The sequence below is a fragment of the Rutilus rutilus genome, assembly GCF_951802725.1.
Source record: "Rutilus rutilus genome assembly, chromosome: 1".
Classification (NCBI taxonomy): Eukaryota; Metazoa; Chordata; class Actinopteri; order Cypriniformes; family Leuciscidae; genus Rutilus; species Rutilus rutilus.
The window spans coordinates 16,227,708-16,250,477 of record NC_140209.1 but is presented as its reverse complement, the minus strand read 5'-3'; the positions used below and the strand labels follow the sequence as shown (position 1 = coordinate 16,250,477).

The 22,770-nt window shown below is 37.1% G+C and overlaps 1 protein-coding gene and 1 long non-coding RNA gene across 3 annotated transcripts; one reads left to right on the top strand and one right to left on the bottom strand.

The window, feature by feature from the left end:
* Positions 1-1,771: 1,771 nt before the first annotated feature.
* Positions 1,772-15,850, bottom strand: LOC311291131 (uncharacterized protein). 2 transcript variants are annotated; one of them, XM_084410004.1, is made up of 4 exons: positions 15,713-15,850; positions 9,930-10,184; positions 4,359-5,793; positions 1,772-2,241 (listed from the first exon to the last, which is right to left on the bottom strand). In XM_084410004.1, exons 2-4 carry the CDS (start codon positions 9,985-9,987, stop codon positions 2,175-2,177), a joined length of 1,560 nt encoding a protein of 519 aa, XP_084266130.1. In that variant the 5' UTR covers positions 9,988-10,184; positions 15,713-15,850; the 3' UTR covers positions 1,772-2,174. The 2 variants fall into 2 exon arrangements, with proteins under 2 accessions (XP_084266130.1, XP_084266131.1); XM_084410005.1 differs by lacking the exon at positions 15,713-15,850 and having other exon boundaries at positions 9,930-10,252.
* A 676-nt stretch (positions 15,851-16,526) lies between these two features.
* On the top strand, positions 16,527-18,929 carry LOC311275792. Its single transcript, XR_014624980.1, has 3 exons — positions 16,527-17,808; positions 18,317-18,372; positions 18,504-18,929. It is a non-coding gene; the product is annotated as an uncharacterized lncRNA (long non-coding RNA).
* Positions 18,930-22,770: the final 3,841 nt, after the last annotated feature.

The following is a 22,770-nucleotide window of genomic DNA, read 5'->3' as shown; positions in this document are numbered from 1 at the left end:
TTTTTTCACAACTCTATTATTGTAATACTCTTTACACAGGAATTAACCAGACAGCGTTGGTGCGTCTGCAGGCAGTCCATCATCGAAATGCACAGTATTTATATCGTTTTTACCTCTTATACACAGCCACGTCCAAGTGATCTGAGGGCGCGCACATCCTGGTGTGTGACGTGTGCGCAGACTGGTGCATAGTTATATATACACTAGATGTCGCCTTGGCTACGGCATTCGTTAAGACCAGCAGGATGCGCGCGCGCCCTCAGATCACTTGGACGTGGCTGTGTATAAGAGGTAAAAACGATATAAATACTGTTCGTTTTCTAGCACAAACCGTTCGTTTCGTGTCTTAGGCCATCAATGTGTACTTACGATGAGGAATTGGTTAATTTGGACGATGGGGAATTGTTTTAATTTGGACTCTGTGCATGCCCTTTGAGACAGTGACCATAGACCTGCATTAAATGACTGACAGACAAGAACGGTTTGACCTAAAAATATCAAAATTGAAACTACTGCGGAAGAAAAGACACCTACATCTTGGATGCCCTTGAGGTAAGCCAGGGGCGTAGCCATCATTTCAAAAGTGAGGGGGACAGAATGCCAAGCGTTATACCAGTTTTTTTTTTTTTTGCACACCTTTGTTGACAGGTTTTTGCTTAATTGGCTTAATATGCTATTTATGTTTAAAGCAATAAAACAGAAAGAAAGAAAGCAGGATTTTCTAGGATTTTCATTTTAGGGGGGCTCAGCCCCCAATGAGGGTATGATGTAAAAAAAAAAAAAAAATAGTTTAGGATCTAATGCTAATTATTAACTAGTTTCATTCATTCATCCAGTAACATGCATATGTCAGGGTTTTATAATCACTGAGGTCCCAAATGTGAGGTATTTAGGGGGGTTGGGGGGCATGCTCCCCCGAGAATTTTTTTATTTCTCTTATTTACATATGTGCATTTTAAGATGTTTTGAAGGCCAAAAAAAATGGATAACAATAGCTTAAGCATGGTGCTGAAGCACCCCTATTATCCCCCGCATAATCTACGCCCATGAGGTAAGCTAAAACATACCAAAATTGAATTTCAAAGTGAACTAACTTGTCCCTTTAATACGGTTCACAACGACAAAACATCAATAAGCATAATCACACAAAAATAACAATAAGGATTACACGCCAATTCTCTTTATTCCAGCTGCTCTCTTTCTGCTGGTTGTGTAAAGCTGTGGTGAGAGTGAGACAGTAATCATTTCAGTTTATTTAGTAAAAACTGTGTGTTGTTTAAAGTTCATAGTAATTGTTCTGACTTCATGAAGCCTCATTGTTTAATGAAACATCAAACTGACTAGAACAAACACTTTGAAATGTATAAATGATACTGGATATCAAGGGCGAAACTGTTAATAATATAGACAGACAGCAGTCTCACTCAATGTCAGTCATGTGTGGGTGAAATATAATTAGTTAGGTATTTAAAAGCTCTATTGAGAAAATTAAACATGGAGAGCTCAAAAGTAAATAACTAAAATAATGAACTGATTCAAGCAGAATCAGCAGAAAATAAAGGACAATAACAATGAGATGTTAATAAAATGCATGAAGACTTTAATCAATCATTTTATGAAGCAAATACAAACACAAAGTAAAAGTGAAGGAGAATGACACAGATCTCTCTCTTTACTGACTTATAAGAGCCAAAGCATCACAAGAGAAGAGGAGAAGAAAAAGAGTCCAGTTTCAAAGATACATGAAAGTATATCTTGCATTTCAAAGAGTAGAAGTGGAAGAGACACTAGATGTTCTGATGAAAAATGAAGAAGAAAAATTAATATCAGATTCATGTCTCTCTAAAAGTGTTATGGCTTCTTCTTCAGCTCCTGAACTATGCCTTGAGATGTTTTTTTCCAGTGTGAATTTTCCGGCACTCTTTCAGTTCATCTTCTGTAGTAAAGGACTTCTGCACTGAAACACACACCGCCGTGTCTTTTCTGCTGTAATATTACTAATGAATCTTTTCCTTTGTGTGAATCTTCAGGTGTTTCTTCAGGACTGAAGCTCAATGAAACTGTTTACCGCACTGATCACAGTTAAATGGTCTTTCTTCAGAATGAGAAGCAGAAGTGATTTCAGAGAGAAAGCCTGAGTCACTTCTTCCTAGTGTGAACTCTCTTGTGAATCTTCAGACTTGATTTACAGACAGACTTTTTTGGCTTCTGTTTTTCCTTTCTTGTTCACGTCCATCAGATCTAAAAGAAACATTAAATCATGTGAGATTTCAAATGAGAGACAAATGTGAAATGAAAAGTGAAGCTCAAAGTCAAGATCACTGATGAGTTCAATAGTCATTTTAATCTCATCAAATCTGGTCAACAACTGCTGTGCACGATTATGATCTATTTTAATGTCATGAAGATGATTTGTGTTATAAATCACTAGTTTGGTCATGAAACTTTAGATGACGCAGGCTTGACGTGATCTGTAAGAAATCACATAGTTTCCTACATGACACAAGCTGATTGGCCTCTAAGCTATGCAAAAATGTGCAACAACTTGTTGACAGACGGCCCTTTCACAATCAACGTAAAACAAATATTTGTTGGACTGAAGGAAAAGCAAATCAGTCGTCGTAAAAATATCTGCCAAAGCAATAAATGTAAATGTCTTGTAAATGTAAGAAAAAACTTTCAAGGGACTATTTTACACAATGGACTATTTTACACAATTGAATAATCATGGATTACATGCGTAGTTCAAAGTGTTCATGAAATGCTAATATTTCATTTAAAGTAATTTTAATCTTTAATGTTGGTTTCACTAGTGCCACCAAATCTTCTTAAATGTGTATTTTGCAGCAGCTCAAAGTTTATATCTTATTAGTCAGCACTTTTCTTTAAAGACCAAAGAAAATAGAAGAAATTTTCTCTGAAGAAAAAAAGCATTGCTTCATTAGTGGGTGAATATTCAAAATGTGTTTAGTGTGAAAAGGCTTTCAGACTTCCCAGTTCACCTGCACTTTAGGCTTTTCCTCGGTCAAATGTCAAAATAATTAATCAAATATGTAATTAAAGGGGTCCCATTATGCCCTTTTATCAAGTCTTGATTTTGTTTTTGGGGTATATTAGAATATGCTTTCATGCTTGATTGTTCAAAAAACACATTATTTTTCACATATTTTACATTATTACAGCTCCTCTGTCCTTAGTCTGGTTGAATGCTTCAACCAGTATTTCCTTCCAAAATATGAAATGTGCTGTGATTGGTTAGCAGGCCCAGTGTGTTATGATTGGCAGCGCTTAGCACGTGTTCGTAAAATGTCCCACCCCTTACCATAACCGTTCTTAGTTCTAGTACTTAGATGTAAATATTATGGATGGTATCAATTTCAAACCAATTCCAGTCTGATTCAGACTTAAGAATGTTAACGAACAAGATGTTATGTGACCGTAATTTCTTATACATTTTAGATACAATGATTATACAAACGATTAAATGGTTTATAATCTAATATATGTCGGAAAACTATGGTAATACAAACAGTAATCGATCACAACTATTCCCTGAATAGAATGGAAGCTTATGTGAAAACGTGATTTTTTAACAAACCACTATACCTCTGGCAGAATGAGCTCTCAGCCCCTCCAGAAGAGTCCCATGCCATTATAACCTAATCTAATAGCTTCCACTACCCAGTGAAATAGGTTTACCCTTATGAGAATCAGAAACAACTAACTGATTTATTTTCCTTTGTATTTTAATTCTGTTTGCGTAGTGACATAGTGAAGCCGCTTGCAATTTTTTAAACATTTTTTTTATATATATATATATATATTATTTTATTGTGGCCAGCCTAAGGCACACCTGTGCAATAATTATGCCGTCTAATCAGCATCTTGAAATGCCACACCTGTGAGGTGGATAGATTATCTCTGCAAAGGAGAAGATTTAGATTTTTTTTTTTTCTAACACAGATTTAGACAGATTTGTTTACACTATTTGAGAGAAATAGGCCTTTAGTGTACATAGAAAAAGTCTTAGATCTTTGAGTTCAGCTCAAACAAAAGTGTTGCATTTATAATTTTGTTCAGTATATGTAAGTTTATGTTTTCCTCTAATGATGTAATGAGGTGATCTGAACCTATTATGTAAGTGTGTTTTAGTTAGACAGTAGTCAGGTGGCCAGTTGGGGAAAGGGACATAGTTTTGAAACCGTGGAGGCGATTAGATCGGTATCTGATTTCCTTTACTTGTTTTCCGAATTTACGATTGTTTTCAAAATAAATAAAGTTTATGGAACACACGTCAGCTGTATTTCATAGACGAAAAGAGGGTCACTATACACAGCACATAAAGATAAACTAGTTACCGTGATTTCAGACCACTGTGATGTGGTTTCTCCACTGCATGGATCATCATGTGCAGCTTCAGGTGACTTTTAAAAGAGAAACTCTTTCCACACTGATCACATGTGTGCGGCTTCTCTCTGCTGTGGATCCTCGCAGGTTTTTCTCTAGTGTGAATTCTCTGGTGCCGTTTTAAAAAGCTCACTGAAATAAAAGACTTCCCACACTCAAAGCACACATGATCTCTTACACCAGTGTGAATTTTCTCATGTCTATGTAAATATGACAGCAGTGAAAAACCCTTTCCACACACAGAACATGAATGTGGCTTCTCCTTCGTATGAACCGTCAGGTGTGTCTTCAGGGCTAATGCCCACATAAACGTTTTCCCACACTGGTCACATGTGAACAGCTTCTCTCCGGTGTGGATATTCCTGTGCCCTTTAAGATGTGCCAATTGTGTGAAACTCTTCCCGCACTGATCACAAGTGAACGGTCTTTCTCCAGTGTGGATCCTCATGTGAACTTTAAGATATTTTCTGTGTGAGAAACTCTTCCCACACTGAGTGCATGTAAACGGTTTCTCTCCAGTACGAACTCTCATGTGAACCTCTAGTTGTTGTTTGCTTAAGAATCTCTTTTCACAGCAATTACAAGAGAACAGCTTCTCTCCAGTGTGTCTCCTCATGTGAACATTAAGACATTCTCTGTTTTGAAACCTCTTCCCACACTGATCACATGTGAACGGCTTCTCTCCTGTATGAACTCTCATGTGTTTCTTAAGTAGAGATGATCGCAAGAAACTCTTCTCGCATTGATGGCATGCATGTGGCTTCTCTCCAGTGTGATCACTCATGTGAAACTGAAGACTTTGTTTGTATGCAAAGCTCTTCCCGCATTGATCACATGAGAACGGCTTCTCTCCGGTGTGAACTCTCATGTGAATGTCAAGATTATTTTTGCGAGCGAAACTCTTTCCACATTGATCACATGAGAACGGCTTCTCTCCAGTGTGGATTCTCATGTGACATTCTAGACTATGCTTGGTTGTGTAAATCTTTCCACACTGAGTGCAGGTGAAAGATTTCTTGGCACTTCTTTTCTTTAAAAATGTCTTTTTAGTCTTTGAGCGACTCAGTGGTTTTTCTCCAGGTTTGACATGATGTTCCTCCTTCACTTCACTCAGTTCTTCACTCTCCTCCTTCACTTCACTCAGTTCTTCTCTCTCCTCCTTCACTTCACTCAGTTCTTGACTCTCCTCCTTCACTTCACTCAGTTCTTCTCTCTCCTCCTTCACTTCACTCAGTTCTTCTCTCTCCTCCTTCACTTCACTCAGTTCTTCACTCTCCTCCTTCACTTCACTCAGTTCTTCACTCTCCTCCTTCACTTCACTCAGTTCTTCACTCTCCTTCTTCACTTCAATCAGTTCTTCACTCTCCTCCTTCACTTCAATCAGGTCTGACATGAAAGGGGGAAAAAATCATCTTTGTTATAAAACATTATAGGCACATATCCCATGTTTCTGTAGTGAGAACTAAAATTTTATTTGAACAACGACACAATTACCTAATGTAATATTATCATTAAAGAATAGAGAATACTGCCATAAATATGGGACCAACTTATAGATTGCCATTTAATTTATTTGACTAAACTTCTTAATATATTAAAGGCTGGTCAAACTAGACTTTTTCTTCCACTGACTTCCATTTATACGCATGTGAATGTAGGACACCTGCATTTGTATCAGGTGAAGACTCGTGGCCAAGATTGATGCATCAGTTAAATTAAAAGAACACCAACTCATTGCAGTCAGGTGGAGTAGATTGGTATTTATACATTTAGATGTATTATTATTTGTATGTTGAATTTATCTAAAAAAAAAGTGTGACATTAAATCACGACCTTTGCAGAAATTCCACATGCTCACAGTCGAGCGTGAACACAGCTTTCGCAAGTTTAAAACTAGTTTATCTTTATTTGCATTATCTGTGTACTACATGGTATTGTGTACTACATGAGGTCTCCTTTAATTTTCAATGGTCATATATGCGGCTGAAACAAGTAGCCTAGTGCATCCCAAAATTTTCAACATTAACATTTTAATATAACATAGTCATTACGGCTTGTAGGAAAAAAATGTTTTTTTTTTTTTTTTTAGGTGAGGGTATAGTGCACTATAGGCCCCTGTGCCGCAGCCTAGGCTTTTGTCCTTCATTACATTACTTTTACTTTTATACTTTAATTAGGTTTGAAACCAGTACTTTTACTTGAGTAAAAAGCTTGAGTTGATACTTCAACTTCTACAGGGATAATAAACCCTATTATCTATACTTCACTTGAGTAATGGATGTGAAAACTTTTGACACCTCTTTTCATGGGACTCTTATGATACAATATCACATAAATTAAACATAAACTGTTATTTCCTGTAGCCAGGTCTATATGTGTCGCGTACCAAGTTGATGCTTCATCTGCAATACAGACTTGTTTACTCTTGCGCGTCACGTGACCAGACTATAATCGCAGCTTTGCGGTTAAAAAAAAAAATCGCATTTCATCATATCGTGATATTATCGCAAATGCAATTAATCGTTCAGCCCTAGTTGACAGTATAATGATTGACCGGCATTGCCTTCATAGTGTATAACAGACAAATTAAATTAAGTAGAACTTTTTATAAGTTCGGTTGACTGTATTTTATTTTGATAATGACCAGGCTGCGATGTCAAAATTAGCGGTGCTAGAACTGACATATTGTGTGCGCACGTGGGACGCCGACGCTGTGGAAACAAATTAATAATCTTATTTATGGCCATACAGATAAGAGTACATCTTAAAAAACGGTAAAGTGTCTATTTTTTATTTGTGTATACATTAAAAATAACTACAAAAAGTCATGCCTTTTAAAAATAAAGAAAACAACAGGATGCGAGTTCTGCCGTCTCTGTCTCCTTTCTGGCGCACGTGTCCCAAAATCAACCAGAACACAGCGAATAGACTACATGACGCACAGACTTAAGAACTATATATATATATATACAGTACCAGTCAAAAGTGTGGAAACATTACTATTTTTAATGTTTTTGAAAAAAGTCTCTTATGCTCATCAAACCTGCAGTAAAAAAAAAAAAAAAAAAAAAAAAAAAAAAACAGTAAAATTATGAAATATTATTACAATTTAAAATAATGGTTTTCTTTTTTAATATACTTTAAAATGTAATTTATTTTTGTAATGCAAAGCTGAATTTTCATCAGCAAGTACTCCAGTCTTTGGTGTCTTATGATCCTTCAGAAATCATTCTAATATGCTGATTTATGATCAATGTTGGAAACAGTTGTGCTGCTTAATATTTTTTTTATAACCTAATATATTTTTTTCAGGATTATTTGATGAATAAAAAGTTTAAAAGAACTGTACTTATTTAGAATAGAAATCTTTTGTAACAATATACACTACCGTTCAAAAGTTTGGGAACAATAACTTCTTTTTTTTTAAAGAAATTAGTACTTTAATTCAACAAGGATGCGTTAAATTGATAAAAGGTGATGGTAACGATTTATATTGTTAGAAATGTTTTTATTTTGAATAAATGCTGTTTTTATGAATAAATGCTGTTAACGTTTTACTCATCAAATAATCCTGAAAAAAGTATTCCAAAAAAATATAACAATATGCACTAATATTTCATGAGAACAACGTTACAGTCAGGCGAAATATGAAAGACAACATTTTGTTTAGTAGATTTGGGTACAGTTTTTACTGTAGAATATACTGCCACATCAAATAAGCTTTTGTTTAGCAATTTCTATATATAAAATAGCCTACTATTTTTGTCAAAAATAAAGTCATCAACTAAGATGTTAGCTGTTCCAATGTTGGCTATATGAATACATAGATAAAATGTAGGCCTATAATCTTTTTTTTTACAAAGAAAGAGTACACTTGAAATATTGTTGAAATTGTAATTATTGTTGTTGTAACCTTTTTAACTTTGAAATATGTATGATAAAATGTATACTTTAGTTTTTACAAAGAAATATTACACTTGAATTGTTGTTGTAATTGTAACCTTTTTAATAAAAAAATATATTTACAAGGTAGATGTAAACAAACTATTAAAAGGTAAATATAAGCCTTTTCTTTAAATAATTTTTATTGTGTTTTATTAGTGACAAATTTGGGGAGAGGATAAATATTCCAAAACTGAAAATACAGTATGAGAATTAACTGCACAATTACTAGACATGTTTTCCTTGGATATTATAGGCCAAATTGCAAGCACAATATGTGGAAAAATAAAAAAGAATTGAGATGCTTCCAACTGTTGCTCTTGTATTCTTGTGGCTCAGTGACTCACCTGAATGAATGGCTAATTAAGTATGCAGGCCCCATTGTCTCCTGAGGTGTGAACCACTATATATGCATGACCGTTGACGCCCATTCCGCATATGGCCTTTCCAAACAGAAAGTGCTTTGCAAAATTCAAATCAATGTATTGTGTTATGTGAAGGATTAGGCAGGGTGATTTTCACATCATTTTGAAGAAAAAACACTAGGCAATGACATCTATTAGACAAAAGTCTTATTGGCACATATTTAGTATGTGTTTTATGGCCTTATTTCAGAAACTTTAGTTTTTAGTTTTTTCAATAACCACGCATAAACATTATTCTCTCAAAAATGCAGACATGTACATTCTTGTTGCTCACATATTATGGTAGCCCTGTTTGTGCTAAATAGTGTGTAATTTTTTTTTGCCATTAATATGTTTATAAGCAACTGAAAAAAGCACAAATGTCAGGGCATGTCAGAACATCTCAAGGACCCCCAAAACACCTTAGACCCCAGAGGGTTAAGCAGCACAACTGTTTCCATCATTGATAATCACTGAGTATCAAATCATCATATTAGAATGATTTCTGAAGGATCATAAGACACCAAAGACTGGAGTACTTGCTGATGAAAATTCAGCTTTGCATCACAAAAATAAATTACATTTCAAAATATATTAAAAAAGAGAACCATTATTTTAAATTGTAATATTACTGTTTTTTTTTTTTTTTTTTTTTTTTTAACTGCAGGCTTGATGAGCATAAGAGACTTCTTTCAAAAACATTAAAAATAGTAATGTTTCCAAACTTTTCACTGGTACTGTATATATATATATATAATCTATCTATAGAAACCTTTAAGTGTCTACTTTTTTTTATTATTTGGCGTTAAATGCACTATATAAGTCACTTTTGAATAAATAGCATTTTTTCAGATGATAAAGAAAACACGACTCATAGTCTGGAGAAAACGGTAGGCTGTTATAAATTATTTCGCAGACCCCACTTTGAGAACCACTGCCCTAGAGGATGCGTTCCTTCCATTCGAATGGGAACTTCTGTTATTTATGACATACAATACAACGGTAATACAACGTTCCTTACAAATCTGGTTTTGCTCAAATTTCTCAAACCTCCCTGTACTCACCATTTGTTCCAATTTCATAGTTTAACTGTGTATCTAAATGTGATGAAGTGCTTGAATGTTTCTAACATGAATGTTCTTCAGCATCATGAATGAATGAAGAATAAACACCAACCTCTTTGTTCTTCAGGATCTTCAGTGTGTTTCATTCTGCAGGGTTCTGGATCACTCATGTTCTCACTGTCCTCTTTAATAAACTCAGTCTTTGCAGATTTCAGCTCTTCCTGATGCTCTGATGCTCGTCTTCACTTGTAGCTGATGGGAATTTACAGCATTTATTGGAGAATTACAGTGGGAGGAGCTTCACTGATGATGTAATTGCAGTGGGAGGGGCTTCACTGGTGATGTAATTGCAGTGGGAGGAGCTAATCTGACAAAATAAAAAATAATATCAGTTCCTGAATATGTTTTTATACTAAATATCACATCTAAGCCTTTATGTCTGTCTGAAGTAAAGTAACTGATGAATTTATGCATTTATAACTTATGCTATGGCTAACCAGAACACTCTCCTGCTTTTTCCATTACAATATCTCTAGAACTAAAAAAGTATATAAAACATCATAATGTCTTCCGAATATTGACAAAGGTCAGAAAAAACAAAAAAACAAAACAAAAAAAACAGTTGAAAGCATGGACACAGAAATAAATGAAGAGTTCAGATGCAAGATCTAGAATGATCATCTTTATCAAGCTTGTATATTTAAATTCAGTAATTTCACTTAGGCTAAATGGCAATGGAAATTACCTATTAATTGTCATTTAAGTGAACTTAAATAACTTAAATATATATAAAATTTATATTAATATAAATATAAAAATGATCATTCTAGAAGAAAATTTCAGATGGCACTTACAGGCTTTTGCATCTGAATTCTTCAAATGTATCTGTGAGCAACAAATAGGCTACAGTCTGCTGACACCAATGAAATGAGCTTTAAGTGTCAATTTGCAGGAGATCTGAAGACATCAGCATAATAAATGAGGTGAAAACAGGAACTATTGTCATGAAATAAAGAGTTTTCAGCAGATCTGTTAATATTGATGAGCCTCAGACTATCAACACTCATTCAACAAGCCATTCAGGATCATCAGCAGATCATCTCACTTTATTCTGAGTGTTTGCTGTTAGAAGCACATCATTTGAGTCAGGATACATGATAAAAGCCTGTAAAACTGCTCTATTGAAAGACAATACTGTTGGTTCTCACAACATGATAACGATAAAACATTAAAAAAATTAAAAAAAAAAAAACACTAATGGCATTCATCTTTAACCACCTCATCTAAATAAGTACAGCAGCATCATGTCAATATCTATATATATTTTGATTTTGTAGTAACTACATTTATTGCACTAATGTTATTAGATCAAAACCGACAATGATCCTAAAAATTATAATCCTCATTAAAGGGACACTAAGTGGGATTTTCTCCCATCTAGTGGTGAAATTGTATTTTGCAATCAAATGAATAGTGCTCTCTAACGCCTCGCTTTTTCAAATGTGTGTTGCATCTAAGGTAGCCATTATACAAAAAGCTATGACAGGATGTCCTCTAATAGCACTTCATCAAGTTTTCCTTCGGGTGAACTGGTTTGTTATTTCAAACAAACTACAACTTGACACAACGAACAAACGAATGTTACAGTTTTGAACAAACAAAACTTACAACCTTGTTTATAGGGCCTTCTCTACTTTACTCAATAGCTGCTATTCATCAAAGAGCCTGTTTAACTTTTAACTATGTTCTACTGTCTATATCAGTGTTTCCCAACCTTTTTTCAGTCAAGGCACCCTTTGAAATTTAAAAAAAAATGTGTGGCACCCTACACTAGTGTTGTCACGATACTACTTTGATACTATACCTTGAAATGTGCTGGGGTTGTTTTTTTTTTTTTTTTTGATGTGCACAAATAAATGACAGGTACCATAAGATTTTCTTCTTCCTGTTCCTTTTTTTTTCTTCGTTCATGCATGTTACAAATGAATGAATGAATGAAACATTTATGTATGACTTGAGCAATAAATAAATAAATAAATAAATAAATGTATACATTTTCAATACCACAGGGAAGAACTTATAGGCTTATCTATGTCATATAGATATTTTTATCTATTTTTTTTTTTTTTTTTTGTCCATCCATCCAGAGCAACTTGCAGGTTAGAAGACCCAACAAGTCAATGTATAGAAAAATAATGTAGGAACTAGGTTTTCTTAAAAAAAAAATTATAAATACGCTACAGTGGCTTCTGGAGTCGTTTTTGTGAGAAAATTTTACTTCCGCATCTGAAAATGGGCGTGACGGGCGAGAGTCGTGACGTAGCGCGAGTGAGAGCGGTCGATTCAAACAACAGGGAAATATGGATTGCAATGACATTTCGGACGCTGAGGAAATTGTTGACGGACCACAGCCATACAATTATGAGCCTGCTAGGCTGCCAAGAGAGCAGGGACAGGCCAGGATCAATGTTAGACAGAACATATTGGAACTTACAATAACAGAAACTAAGCTTTGATCAGGCGTTTGTCATGCTCATTAATATCCGCCCAGACTAACGTTACGTGATATAACTTAGCGGTTTCTCATCGAGAGACAGAGAGATATTTATTCCTGCTAACATTTTTTGTTCCATAGGTGCTTGTGTGGGATATGCGAGGCAATGTTTACAGCTGAGGAAAGTCAGTGTTGCAGGGAGGTGGATGCATACTGGGCCTTAGTGGAAAATGCCAAACTTGCATGGTTGCAGTTAGTGTTACTACAGTAAAGCCATGGTGAATGTTGCTGATCTGTGGACACTGGATAGTTCGTTCATTCATTGCACAATGTTTATTCCTGGTTTCCACGTCAGCGCTGTTTGATCCGTTAATAACGGAGAAATGTGAATATTTCTCACTAGATATCGCAGCGATGTTATTACTTCAGTGGCGAATTCAAATGCTTGATTTACTGGATCTCGCAGTTACAGTGTTGCTTGATCAGGCTCGCGCTGCACTAGTCCAAACCAAGCGGCAACCTCCCCGTCTCTCTCTTGAAACCAATACGGAAGTGAGTTAAACTGCAATTCATTGACTGGCCGCTTGGCCTGGCTGCAGAAGTGAGACAAATCTGTATCTCCCTCATGTTAAAATTACCAACTTTACAGCAGAAAAAAATATGTTTACAGCCTGGATCTCTATGTGGCTTTGGTCTATACAGCTAATTTTGCCCTTCATAACAACTGTGAGGGGGGTGAATTATTTTATAACTCGTCCGTTTAGTTGATTAATATTTAAATTTAAGGGTGTGGCCAGTGGCCACTTGAGTGACAGATGGATTGCCGCTGTCAGTGCTAGCCGTTTGTCTGCTGTTACTAGCCGTCACTTCACCTCAGCAAATGTTGCTGCTGAACTTGCCATCTCTGCAGTGTTTGTGCTTTTTTTCGGGATTAATTCATACAATTTAATACTTGGGTACAAAGCCCACGTCTTTGGATTCCGTCGTTATCGTTCGAGAGAACAACCAGCGCTGTAACGTTATTTCAGTTGTTTTCCTCCGTGAACCTGCACTAATGGATGTCTGACAATTTCGTTGCTTTTTGGGGTTTTCAAATTTAAAACGTCAATAAATACTCGTTCGTTCTGCTCTCACGGAACAGATGGATTATAATATGCTTGTTTCATCAGATGAAATCCTGCAGGCGTCGGCGCTTTCTCCGTCCATGCAATAAATGCACATGAATGAGCGCGGATTTTCTAGCGCATTTACTTGCACTTCAAAGGCAATATATCTATGGTTTAACCCATTTGAGAGACGGCCAAAATCAGAATTTAAAATGGACTGAATAAGCTCTCTACGAACTTGAGCGATGCCGCGCTGACGGACCATGAAAGAGTGACGGACATGTATGCACATAAATCACTGTCACACACAAACACTCTCGAAGTAATACACAGTCTCACTTGTAGCCATGCCTTTTAACTATTATAATATTTCGAAGGGCAAAAATAGGAACGTTTAATTGGCTTTACATCATCAGCTAACTCGATCACGTCGAGCTAGGTGATTTCAGATAGCCAGGCCAGGCTCCTCAGCTCCACTCACGCCCCGCCTGTTTGCCTATTTTCTGTTATCCGGGAGTGACGCAAGGCCAAGATGGCGACGGCCGGCTCCGCCCACTTTAGGCTTCAAAAATGCTCTTCAGAAACCTACGGGTGACGTCACGGACACTACGTCCATATTTTTTTACAGTCTATGGTCCAAACTGATAAACGGTCCACACAAACACAATAACGAGTAGCTCAGTTTCGTTCCGCTTACATTACACAAACGACCGAGTGTGCGGTGTGCGAGTGTGCGGTGACAGACGCGGCAGTGAAGTCTGCTCTCTTCACCTGAACAAAACGCACCCAAGAACGAAAAGCCTTGTTTTTCCTAGAAGGAAAATGATGGACACGATGTCCTGACAGGCTGGATTTTGTGCAACCAGCACAAACACAATAATTTACCATTATGGCTTCTCTAAAACTCGATCTAAAACTTTCTCTGTCGCTCACTACTGCTCTAACTACTACACCCACAATGAGAGCGCTGGCTGAACGCGAGCTCATATTTACCTCGGCATACGTCATATGACGCGTTGCTATAGGGGGAAAGGCGTATTCCAGAGCCTAGCACATTTTCATCAAAATCTCTACAACCAATTAGATTTCATTAGTAATTTCTACATATGTGTTTTTAAAAAACCTCTTCAGACAAAATCAAGTATTAATTCAGTTATAAATTTAACCTGCAAGTTGCTCTTTAAAATCTAGGAAATCATTACTTTCTTCTGAAGAGATCACTTTACATAATGACATATTCAATTAAGGCTTTTTATTCATATATAAACATTGCTCAATTACCATTGCAAATCTCACCTAAATGTTTGATCACTCAGTGTATGGGATAATTATTGGGATAATAATTGGGATAATGTGATAATAATTGGGATAATTTTGTTATAATTGCACAAGATAGCTTGTTTTTACTATATTTTATCTAGCCTAATAATTTCACAGTAAATCTCCAAATTAATGTAAAAACATCATAAAGACAGTATATTTCAAATAATTGTTTAATGGCATCTTTTTATGAATGAAGTGTTATTTGATTCTGATGTCACTGCTGCACTGTCACATGTGGATCCCACACGCGTCCCATTTTCTCACAACTCTTAACGTTCATTTAAGACTTTATTTAACTAATTTAAGACTGCTCTCATGAGGATACTCAAAGCGAAAGCGCGAAAGAGAAGTCGAGTCTGGCGCGCGTCGTGTCAGCATCACAGACAGCGCATTCTCTTTTGTATTTACTCGCTTGCATGGTTAGAAGCATTTGCATGAAGAAGAACGTGATTATATAATGTAACGCTAGCCAAAGGATGACAGAAAAAAAAATGCTGTTTTAATTGCGTTAAATATTTTTAACGTGTTAAACTGAAAAACATTAATCGCACGCGTTGCGTTGACAGCAGCACGGACATAACCGATGTGTTTATGTGAATACGCGGCAAGGCGGACGTTGTGACAATGTTTTCGTGTGTATTTGACTGTAAGCGCATCAATGAAAAATAGGCAGCTTTATGTGGACGCACTGAGAATAAGGCACGAGAATAAAATCACACGCAAGTGCAACCTCCGCAATTCAACACCGAAAACTTATGATTTGCATTTTTATTATAAATTTGTGCGCATTATTTGTTGTTATTAGAGACTTCCGACGATCCGAGATTGATGGTAAAAAATTGTTTTTTTACACAGCACCCCTGCTCTCGCCAGAAGCACCCCAGGGTGCCGCGTCACCCCGCTGGGAAACGCTGGTCTATAGGCTAATAAAAAAATAAAAAGCCTGTAATTAAGAACGTAACATTGACTTACCTGTCGAGAAGAAAGCAGGCAACTTCAGCGTCTCTTTTGAAAGCTTTCTCCTGCATTAGCTACCCCGACATTAACCCTTGTTTTTGTAATCTCCGGTCGCCTTTTACGGTCTTATTTTGGACTTTTTTCGACGAAGATGACTCGTTATCCTGTGACTTAACCGTGCAGTCTTTTAAACTTGCCGCGGCAGTGACAAGCGCCTCTCTCTGCTCTTCTCCTCCGCTTCTGCTGGCTTCAGTCACGTAACGTTGGCTACTTGGCTCTGAACGAAAACGCGTTGTGGAAACGCGTTGGCCTAGTACTTTTTGTCCCTCTCTGCTATTATAGTTTTTCAAGATGGCGGAACTACATGGAAACCTCCGTGGACCTACCAAGGGTGCAGGGATTTGTATTATTTTGAAGCACCCCCGGACGCCGCCATTGGCTAACGGAACCCCACCTGCAGTTAGCATCCCATTGACTCCCATTCATTTTGGCGTCACTTTGACAGCGAATAACTTCACATCTGAGGCGTTTAAAGACTCCATTTGTCCATTATTTATTTCTAAAGAAACACGAAAATGTATAAAAGGCTCCATTACCTTGTAGCTTACGTTATGGCCCTGTAGAAGCAGTTTTTGTAAAAGTAGGCTAACGATTGCGTCACAGCCACGCGACTCTCTGTCGCACAGTAGAGAAATTACCGTATAGACAGGAGGAGAAGCTCGCGGGCAATCGGGAGGACGTCGAGGCAAAATGACAAAGTAATTAATCAGAACACCTACAAAAAGTTTCTCCTGCTCCAAGATCATGGACAGCTCCTGCTCACGCTCTCCGTCTCTGCGAGTTTCGGAAGGTAATGATTCAGATTGATCTTGGCACAGCCACTAGAAGACAGACGGTTTGCTCACGTCACATCTACGTCGTCGAGCTCAGTTTGAGTCTGCGCAGTACGCTGGACCCCCAGGAAGTAAAAAGGCTTGTTTGAGATGAGCAAAATCTGCGCAGAATCGATCACCGGTGATCAGCGCGAGATGCATGCCGGTTAGAAATGTGTCCGAGTGTGGTCCGCCTTGCTCTGATGTCATGCTGACGTATGTCAAAAATCTCTCGCGAGCGCAAGGCGGATGTGTCGGATTCTGCAGTCGAGCGCAGTTGCTTTCCACCGACTGCGCTGATCAAAAGCATGATGGGAAACGACTTGCTGACGACACAGCTTAATGCTCACTGGTTTAAACAACCGTGATGTATTGTTCTCTTTTAAAATGTTTGATTTTAAAACTCTGATATCATGTTTTATGTATATGTGAATATTCCCAAACTATCTGTGCGATCTCTACGGATTATGCAATGTATTTTTTATAAAAAATAAATACAATAAAAAACATGTCTGTATTAAAGAAAAAAAGACTGATAAACATGTATTTGGAATGGAATTAAATAAGTAGGCTACTTTGGGTGTCTTGTTCATTATATTTATTTTCATATAAAAGCAACAGAACTTAAATTCCATCCAGTTTATTAGCAACACTGTGCACGAGCGTGAATCCCGCGAATCCCGCGATATCCATCTTTGATCTCGCAGGTGTCAGATCCACTGCGAGAAGAGAGAAGTGTCCGGCTTGCCTGCGCTTTTTTCACTCCTCCTCTCACTGCAGCCGCCTACTCTCGCCTACATTTCAGGCGAGGCGAGGCGCATCTCAAACAAGCCTAAAGTTTCTAATGGGCTTCACTTTTGCTGCGTTCCAAACCGCATACTTCCCTACTATTTAGTATGGGAAAAAGAGTAGGCGAGCGAAAAAGTATGTACGAATCCAAAAGAGTAGGCGAGAATTACCTGGGTGACGTACGAATTATCGCGAGATTCGGACTTAAGTGCGTTCCAATATGCCTACTTTCCTACTATATAGTAGGCGAAAACAGTACGTGAAGGAAGCAGTACGTTCGAAACATCAGTATTCATGAAAGAGTAGGCGAGAAGTTCCCGGATGGCTTACTGCTTCCGCCCAGATTTTCGAGTGCTCGACCGATGGATACTCTTCTATCCCAAGAGGCCACGCGAAAGGATACGTCATTATAAAACATCGCAGAGATCGGCGAGGCGGGTGCTTTCAAATGTGAGTAAACACGGTTCCTTTTGTTAAAATTGCATGTGTTGAACTACTGTAGAGTAAACTGTTGAATTGTTGAAGGTGTAAAGACGTTACACAGTATAGTATAGTTGTGATTTTGCTGTAAAAACACGTTTTATTATGTATAACGTTAGCTAACAGGGGAGCTCCAGTAAGGACACGTAAGTTACGTCTCTAAAGTGGATTTACATAAACAAACCATACATCAAAGACGCTTATCTTAAATGTCTATTAACTCTATTTACATCTGACAGGAAAATCTTGAAATATCACAACATGAAATAGACATCTGAGTGAAATGTGTGCTATTATGTAGAACAAATCTATAAAGTAACTAACGTTAAACATAAGTTATCTATTTAATTTGTCCATTACTGTTGATAAATTGAGGAACATTTATGTTGGATAAAAAGTTAAAACAACCTCAACATGTAAATGTAGTGTTGAGTTCATAAATCACAGATGTAATGTGGATCTTGTCTGGATGTTATAGGGTCAGATGAACAGATGTGTGTTTATCCGGTGGAGAGTCGCTCATGAAGGCTTTGAGTGAGTATACTACAGAAATGAATAACAACAACTATTTCAATATTAAGTTGTAGTTTATTTTAATTATTGTAATTTCAAATAGAGCAATTACAGCGCTTTTCTGATTCTTGATTTCTGTGCATTTGCTGCAGAGCTTTTGTGGAGCAGGACCTGCAAAGAAAGATGATGGCGGCATTTGTGAAAAAAAAGCGTTTTTGTCTTCTAGATAATACTGAAATCAAATGACATTGTGTGGTTAAAATTACTGCTTTTGTGTTATGTTTGTGTATTTCGTAGGATCTGAAATGTCAGCAGGCTGGTGTGAGCGCTGAGGATGAAGAGCCCAGAGCTGAATCCTAGAGATGGTCCCTACATCACTCCACTTGCCTCAGATTGTGAAGCACAACACATCACACAACAACCTCAGGCACGGCTCAGCTCTGACGGTCAGCTGATTCATCAGAATAAAGCTGCAGAATGGGAACTGCTGTGTTGAGATGGCAGAAGGATGTGGGGTTCAGCGCCTGTAGCCTACATACATGATTGTAGTTTGAATAAAGCTTTGTTTCATGTGTTGACTTGTGCATTTGTTTATTGTGTGATGGTGACTTTAATTCATTCTTTTACTAATTTATTAATATTTCTCATTGTTGTCAGTAAATAAAATATAATTATTTAATTAATGTTTTATTTAATTGTTTGAAAGAAAATGTAGATATGTTCATTATATACACATCTAGAGTGTATTCAATCATGCATAGCTCTGTCATATGACATACATTACAATTTGTTTGTTTTATTGAATTATATAATTTTCAGTAAAAAGTCATAATTAAGTATTGGTCAGCATTTATGGTTGTTATTATTGTATATTTTAGGGGTGGGATAGAAATGCAATTCATTCTGAGGTAATATTAATTTTTAATATTAATGATACTTACATTTTTCGAGTATAAAATCAACAGTTTTCTTCAAAGGCGAATCTTCACACAGCTGCCCTTTGTGCAGACATTACAAACGCTGAGGAAACCCGTTCTAGGTAGGGCTGTCGAGTTACTGATGTTATGAGATCTGTAAAAAATCTCATTATGTATGTAAACCCATAATATATATATATATATATATATATATAATGGGTTTGCATACATAATATGAGATTTTTTACACAGGAAAAAAGAACCTGGTTGAATATCGTAATATATATTTTCTTAAATAATTCATTATAATACATTTTAAAAAAAGCATTTTTTGTTATTTATAGGCCTGAGAGATGAAACGTTGACAGTTAAATTCAACAAGAAAAAGAGGAAAAAATAAAGCAGTTAGCCACTTTTGCTTGTGGATGAAAATATTTGGATATAAAAAATTAACAACATATTCAAGAGATGGCAATTTTGGGATTTCGTAATAAAAATAAATAACATCGTTAAGGATAAAACGGTAGTTCACATTAGTAGGGTTAAATATAAGAACTTTAATCAACCCTAAATGTATTCACAAAATAAATGGGCAGCAGTTTCTTCAAAAAGACCACAAAATGAGCAAGTTTAATCACTATCTTGATTTACGGATAGATGAATTAAACGTGTCCGTTCGAATCTTTTAAGTTGTTGCGCTTGTGATAACGCGTAGTAGGCCTAGGTCACATGATAACGTCAACATGGCAGATGTCCGGTTCTCATTCATACTCAACGAGATTTGGCTATAAAGTACCTACTCTTTTAGCGCTCGTTAAGTAAGTACTCATTGAAATTAAGTACCTACTCATTGAGTATGCGGTTTGGAACGCAGCCAGTGTCTCCGTTGAATCCAATGGGGTCGCTGTGTCCATTTCTTTTACTGTCTATGGGACCTACCCGTCCCATGTATAGGCTATAAAGATAATAAATTCTTCGTTTACGAGGACAAGTCAGATCATTGGCAGAGGTATTTTGACACCATTGAGGACATATTTATGAATAAAAATATTGATTTTAGATAATAAACTACCTAAAAAGATACATGTCCCTTTAAGCTCAATGTGAAGTATTTTAGACGTTTATGTTCCAGTATATTAACAATATGGAGTAACACATTTAATTTGTTAAAGATAAAATAAAACGGCAGCATCAATTCCCCTCACAGATCTCAAACTTTAACTTGACATTCAGTAACAGTTCTCACACATCGAGACAATCACACAAACGAACACAAACTCGCTCAGGTCTGAATGAACTCAACATATTCTCCTCATGCTCGCTGCTGCTGCTGCTGCACTAAATGTTTATTTCAGTAGGAAGACGCCAGAAAAGACGCACAAGTATCGCTGTGATCGATGAAAACAATACAGAAATGAGTCTGTCGCTTAATCAAACTGTATAAAGTGTGTGTGATGGTGTAAATGTGAGAAATACCGTGAACTGCTCTCCTCAGTCCTCACCTTCTTCTTCTGATATTTGCGGCAGACTAGTGTCTACAATGGTCTATAGAGCTGGTAAGTCCCGCCCCTTCCGCTAACCCCACTGGACCTCTAGGTTGAAAAATCGTCAATGCAAGTTAATGGGAGAAAATAATAATTTTCGGGTCCCGTTTGAATTTTGCCATGAATGTGAACATATGTTGTCTGTGAATTTTTCATATAACTTTTCGTGTAAAGAATGCAACAGTTTAGCGGGTAGAAGTTTGATACGGTTAGACTTTGTGTGAGAGCACTTTGTGGACTACAACTCTTCGCTGCTTTCGACGCGTTTGAAACGTCACCACCATTCGCACACGGACACTAGCTCACGGATCCCGCTAAACATGACTGTGTCTTTGGTGCACTTCACCGCCTTCTTTCAGGGAGAGGACAAAATCGTTGAGGTTGGCGAAAACCACGGGTAAGTCAACTTTATGGGGTGACGTCACATAGGCGACATGTAGTCTTTCTCGTTATGTCTTTTCCACAACTGCTAGCCGAAGAATCATACCATATAGGGATCTTCGCCGTGACGTCACGACGCGCTCTGGTTGGCAGAAGAAAAGTAATGGCCGCTTGCTGCGCAGCGCAAACACAGAAGAAAAATGGTTGTATCGTGCTGTGTGATCGGCAAGATTGGGTACTGTACTGTGTGTATCATCTGTGTACATACCCTTATATATTAAGGGCAAATTATTGTATTTGAATACATTTTTACGTGTCAACCAATGTTATATACAGGGCCTGAAGTTAACTTTTTTGACCATGCACCAGCCACTGTGACTTTTTACCAGACAGTTTTTTTTGGCCTCATAAAAGGTGAAAAAAGGAATTGCACAAACATTTCTTCTTTAACTTGTAAGAATACACATTTAAGTTCTGTCAATTTATTAACGAGATCCATACAAGTAATAATAACTCTTAGAATACAGATATAGACCTAGTGCAGCTCGCATGTAAACAAATCACACGCAGCTGTGTTGATGGCTGGGAAGCTGTTAGTTACAGCGTTCAGGAACCGTTAAGCAGAACTAAATTAATATTGTTATTACTGGTAAAGTGACCGGGTAGGCTACCGGACATTTTCTCACCGGTTCCCAACACCTGTGCAACTGTCATTGTACTGTAGTTTATGTCAGCGTTGCATTATCGCATCTCATCTCACCAACAGTTTAATACTTAACTCACACATTCAAACGCAGTCAAGAAGGGCCTCATCTTGCTCTCCGATCACATATACGTTCCGAAACACTCAAACTGCGCTGCTTTCACAGATGCTTTCTTTACTAATGTGCCGCCACATTTTTTAGCTGTAAATCCAACGAATTTGCTGACTTCGTTAGTCAAAGAACAACAAAAAATTCTCACTCAGGTGATATGGATCAGGCAGAGAACATGAACCCTGGTTATAAAAGCTTAATTATATCTCTTTTTAGCTTCTTCGGACAAAGAATTAACATTATGCTGACAAAACACAGGTAGACTGCTGCGACTTGTTGGTTCTTTCTGCCAACCAGTTCGCGGCCACGCCCATATCGTGACGTCACATTTGACTCCGGCGAACATCCCTATACTGTCAAACTCGTAACAGGAAAGATTATATAAAAAATTCACAGACAACATATGTTCACATTCATGGCACAATTCAAACCGGACCAGAAAATAATTATTTTCTCCCATTCACTTGCATTGACGATTTTTCAACCTAGAGGTCCACTTGGGGTTTTACGGATGGGCGGGACTTACCAGCTCTATAGACCTTATGCGCCAGAGAAACGAGGGCGCCGCCATCTTTAGAATATTGTCTTTGAACTTCCGTTTTTGCGGTCGCTCTGTATATTTCCATGGCGCTGCTGTCCAGGAGTAATTAGCTTTTGAAGTGGGTTTACTTAATGTAAAGTTAACGAAAGTTATCATGAGGACTGTAATGTTTAAAGCAGATGACTTAACAAATGTCAGTCAACCGGGAAGATTTTAAAACG

Bases quoted from the DNA above. Each gene is read 5' to 3' on its own strand.
- LOC311291131 (XM_084410004.1), bottom strand. From the start codon at position 9,987: ATGAGTGATCCAGAACCCTGCAGAATGAAACACACTGAAGATCCTGAA. The intron at 5,794-9,929 runs GTTGGTGTTTAT...CTTTCATGTCAG, and splicing joins AGATCCTGAAGAACAAAGAG to ACCTGATTGAAGTGAAGGAG. The intron at 2,242-4,358 runs GTAACTAGTTTA...TGTTTCTTTTAG, and splicing joins CACAGTGGTCTGAAATCACG to ATCTGATGGACGTGAACAAG.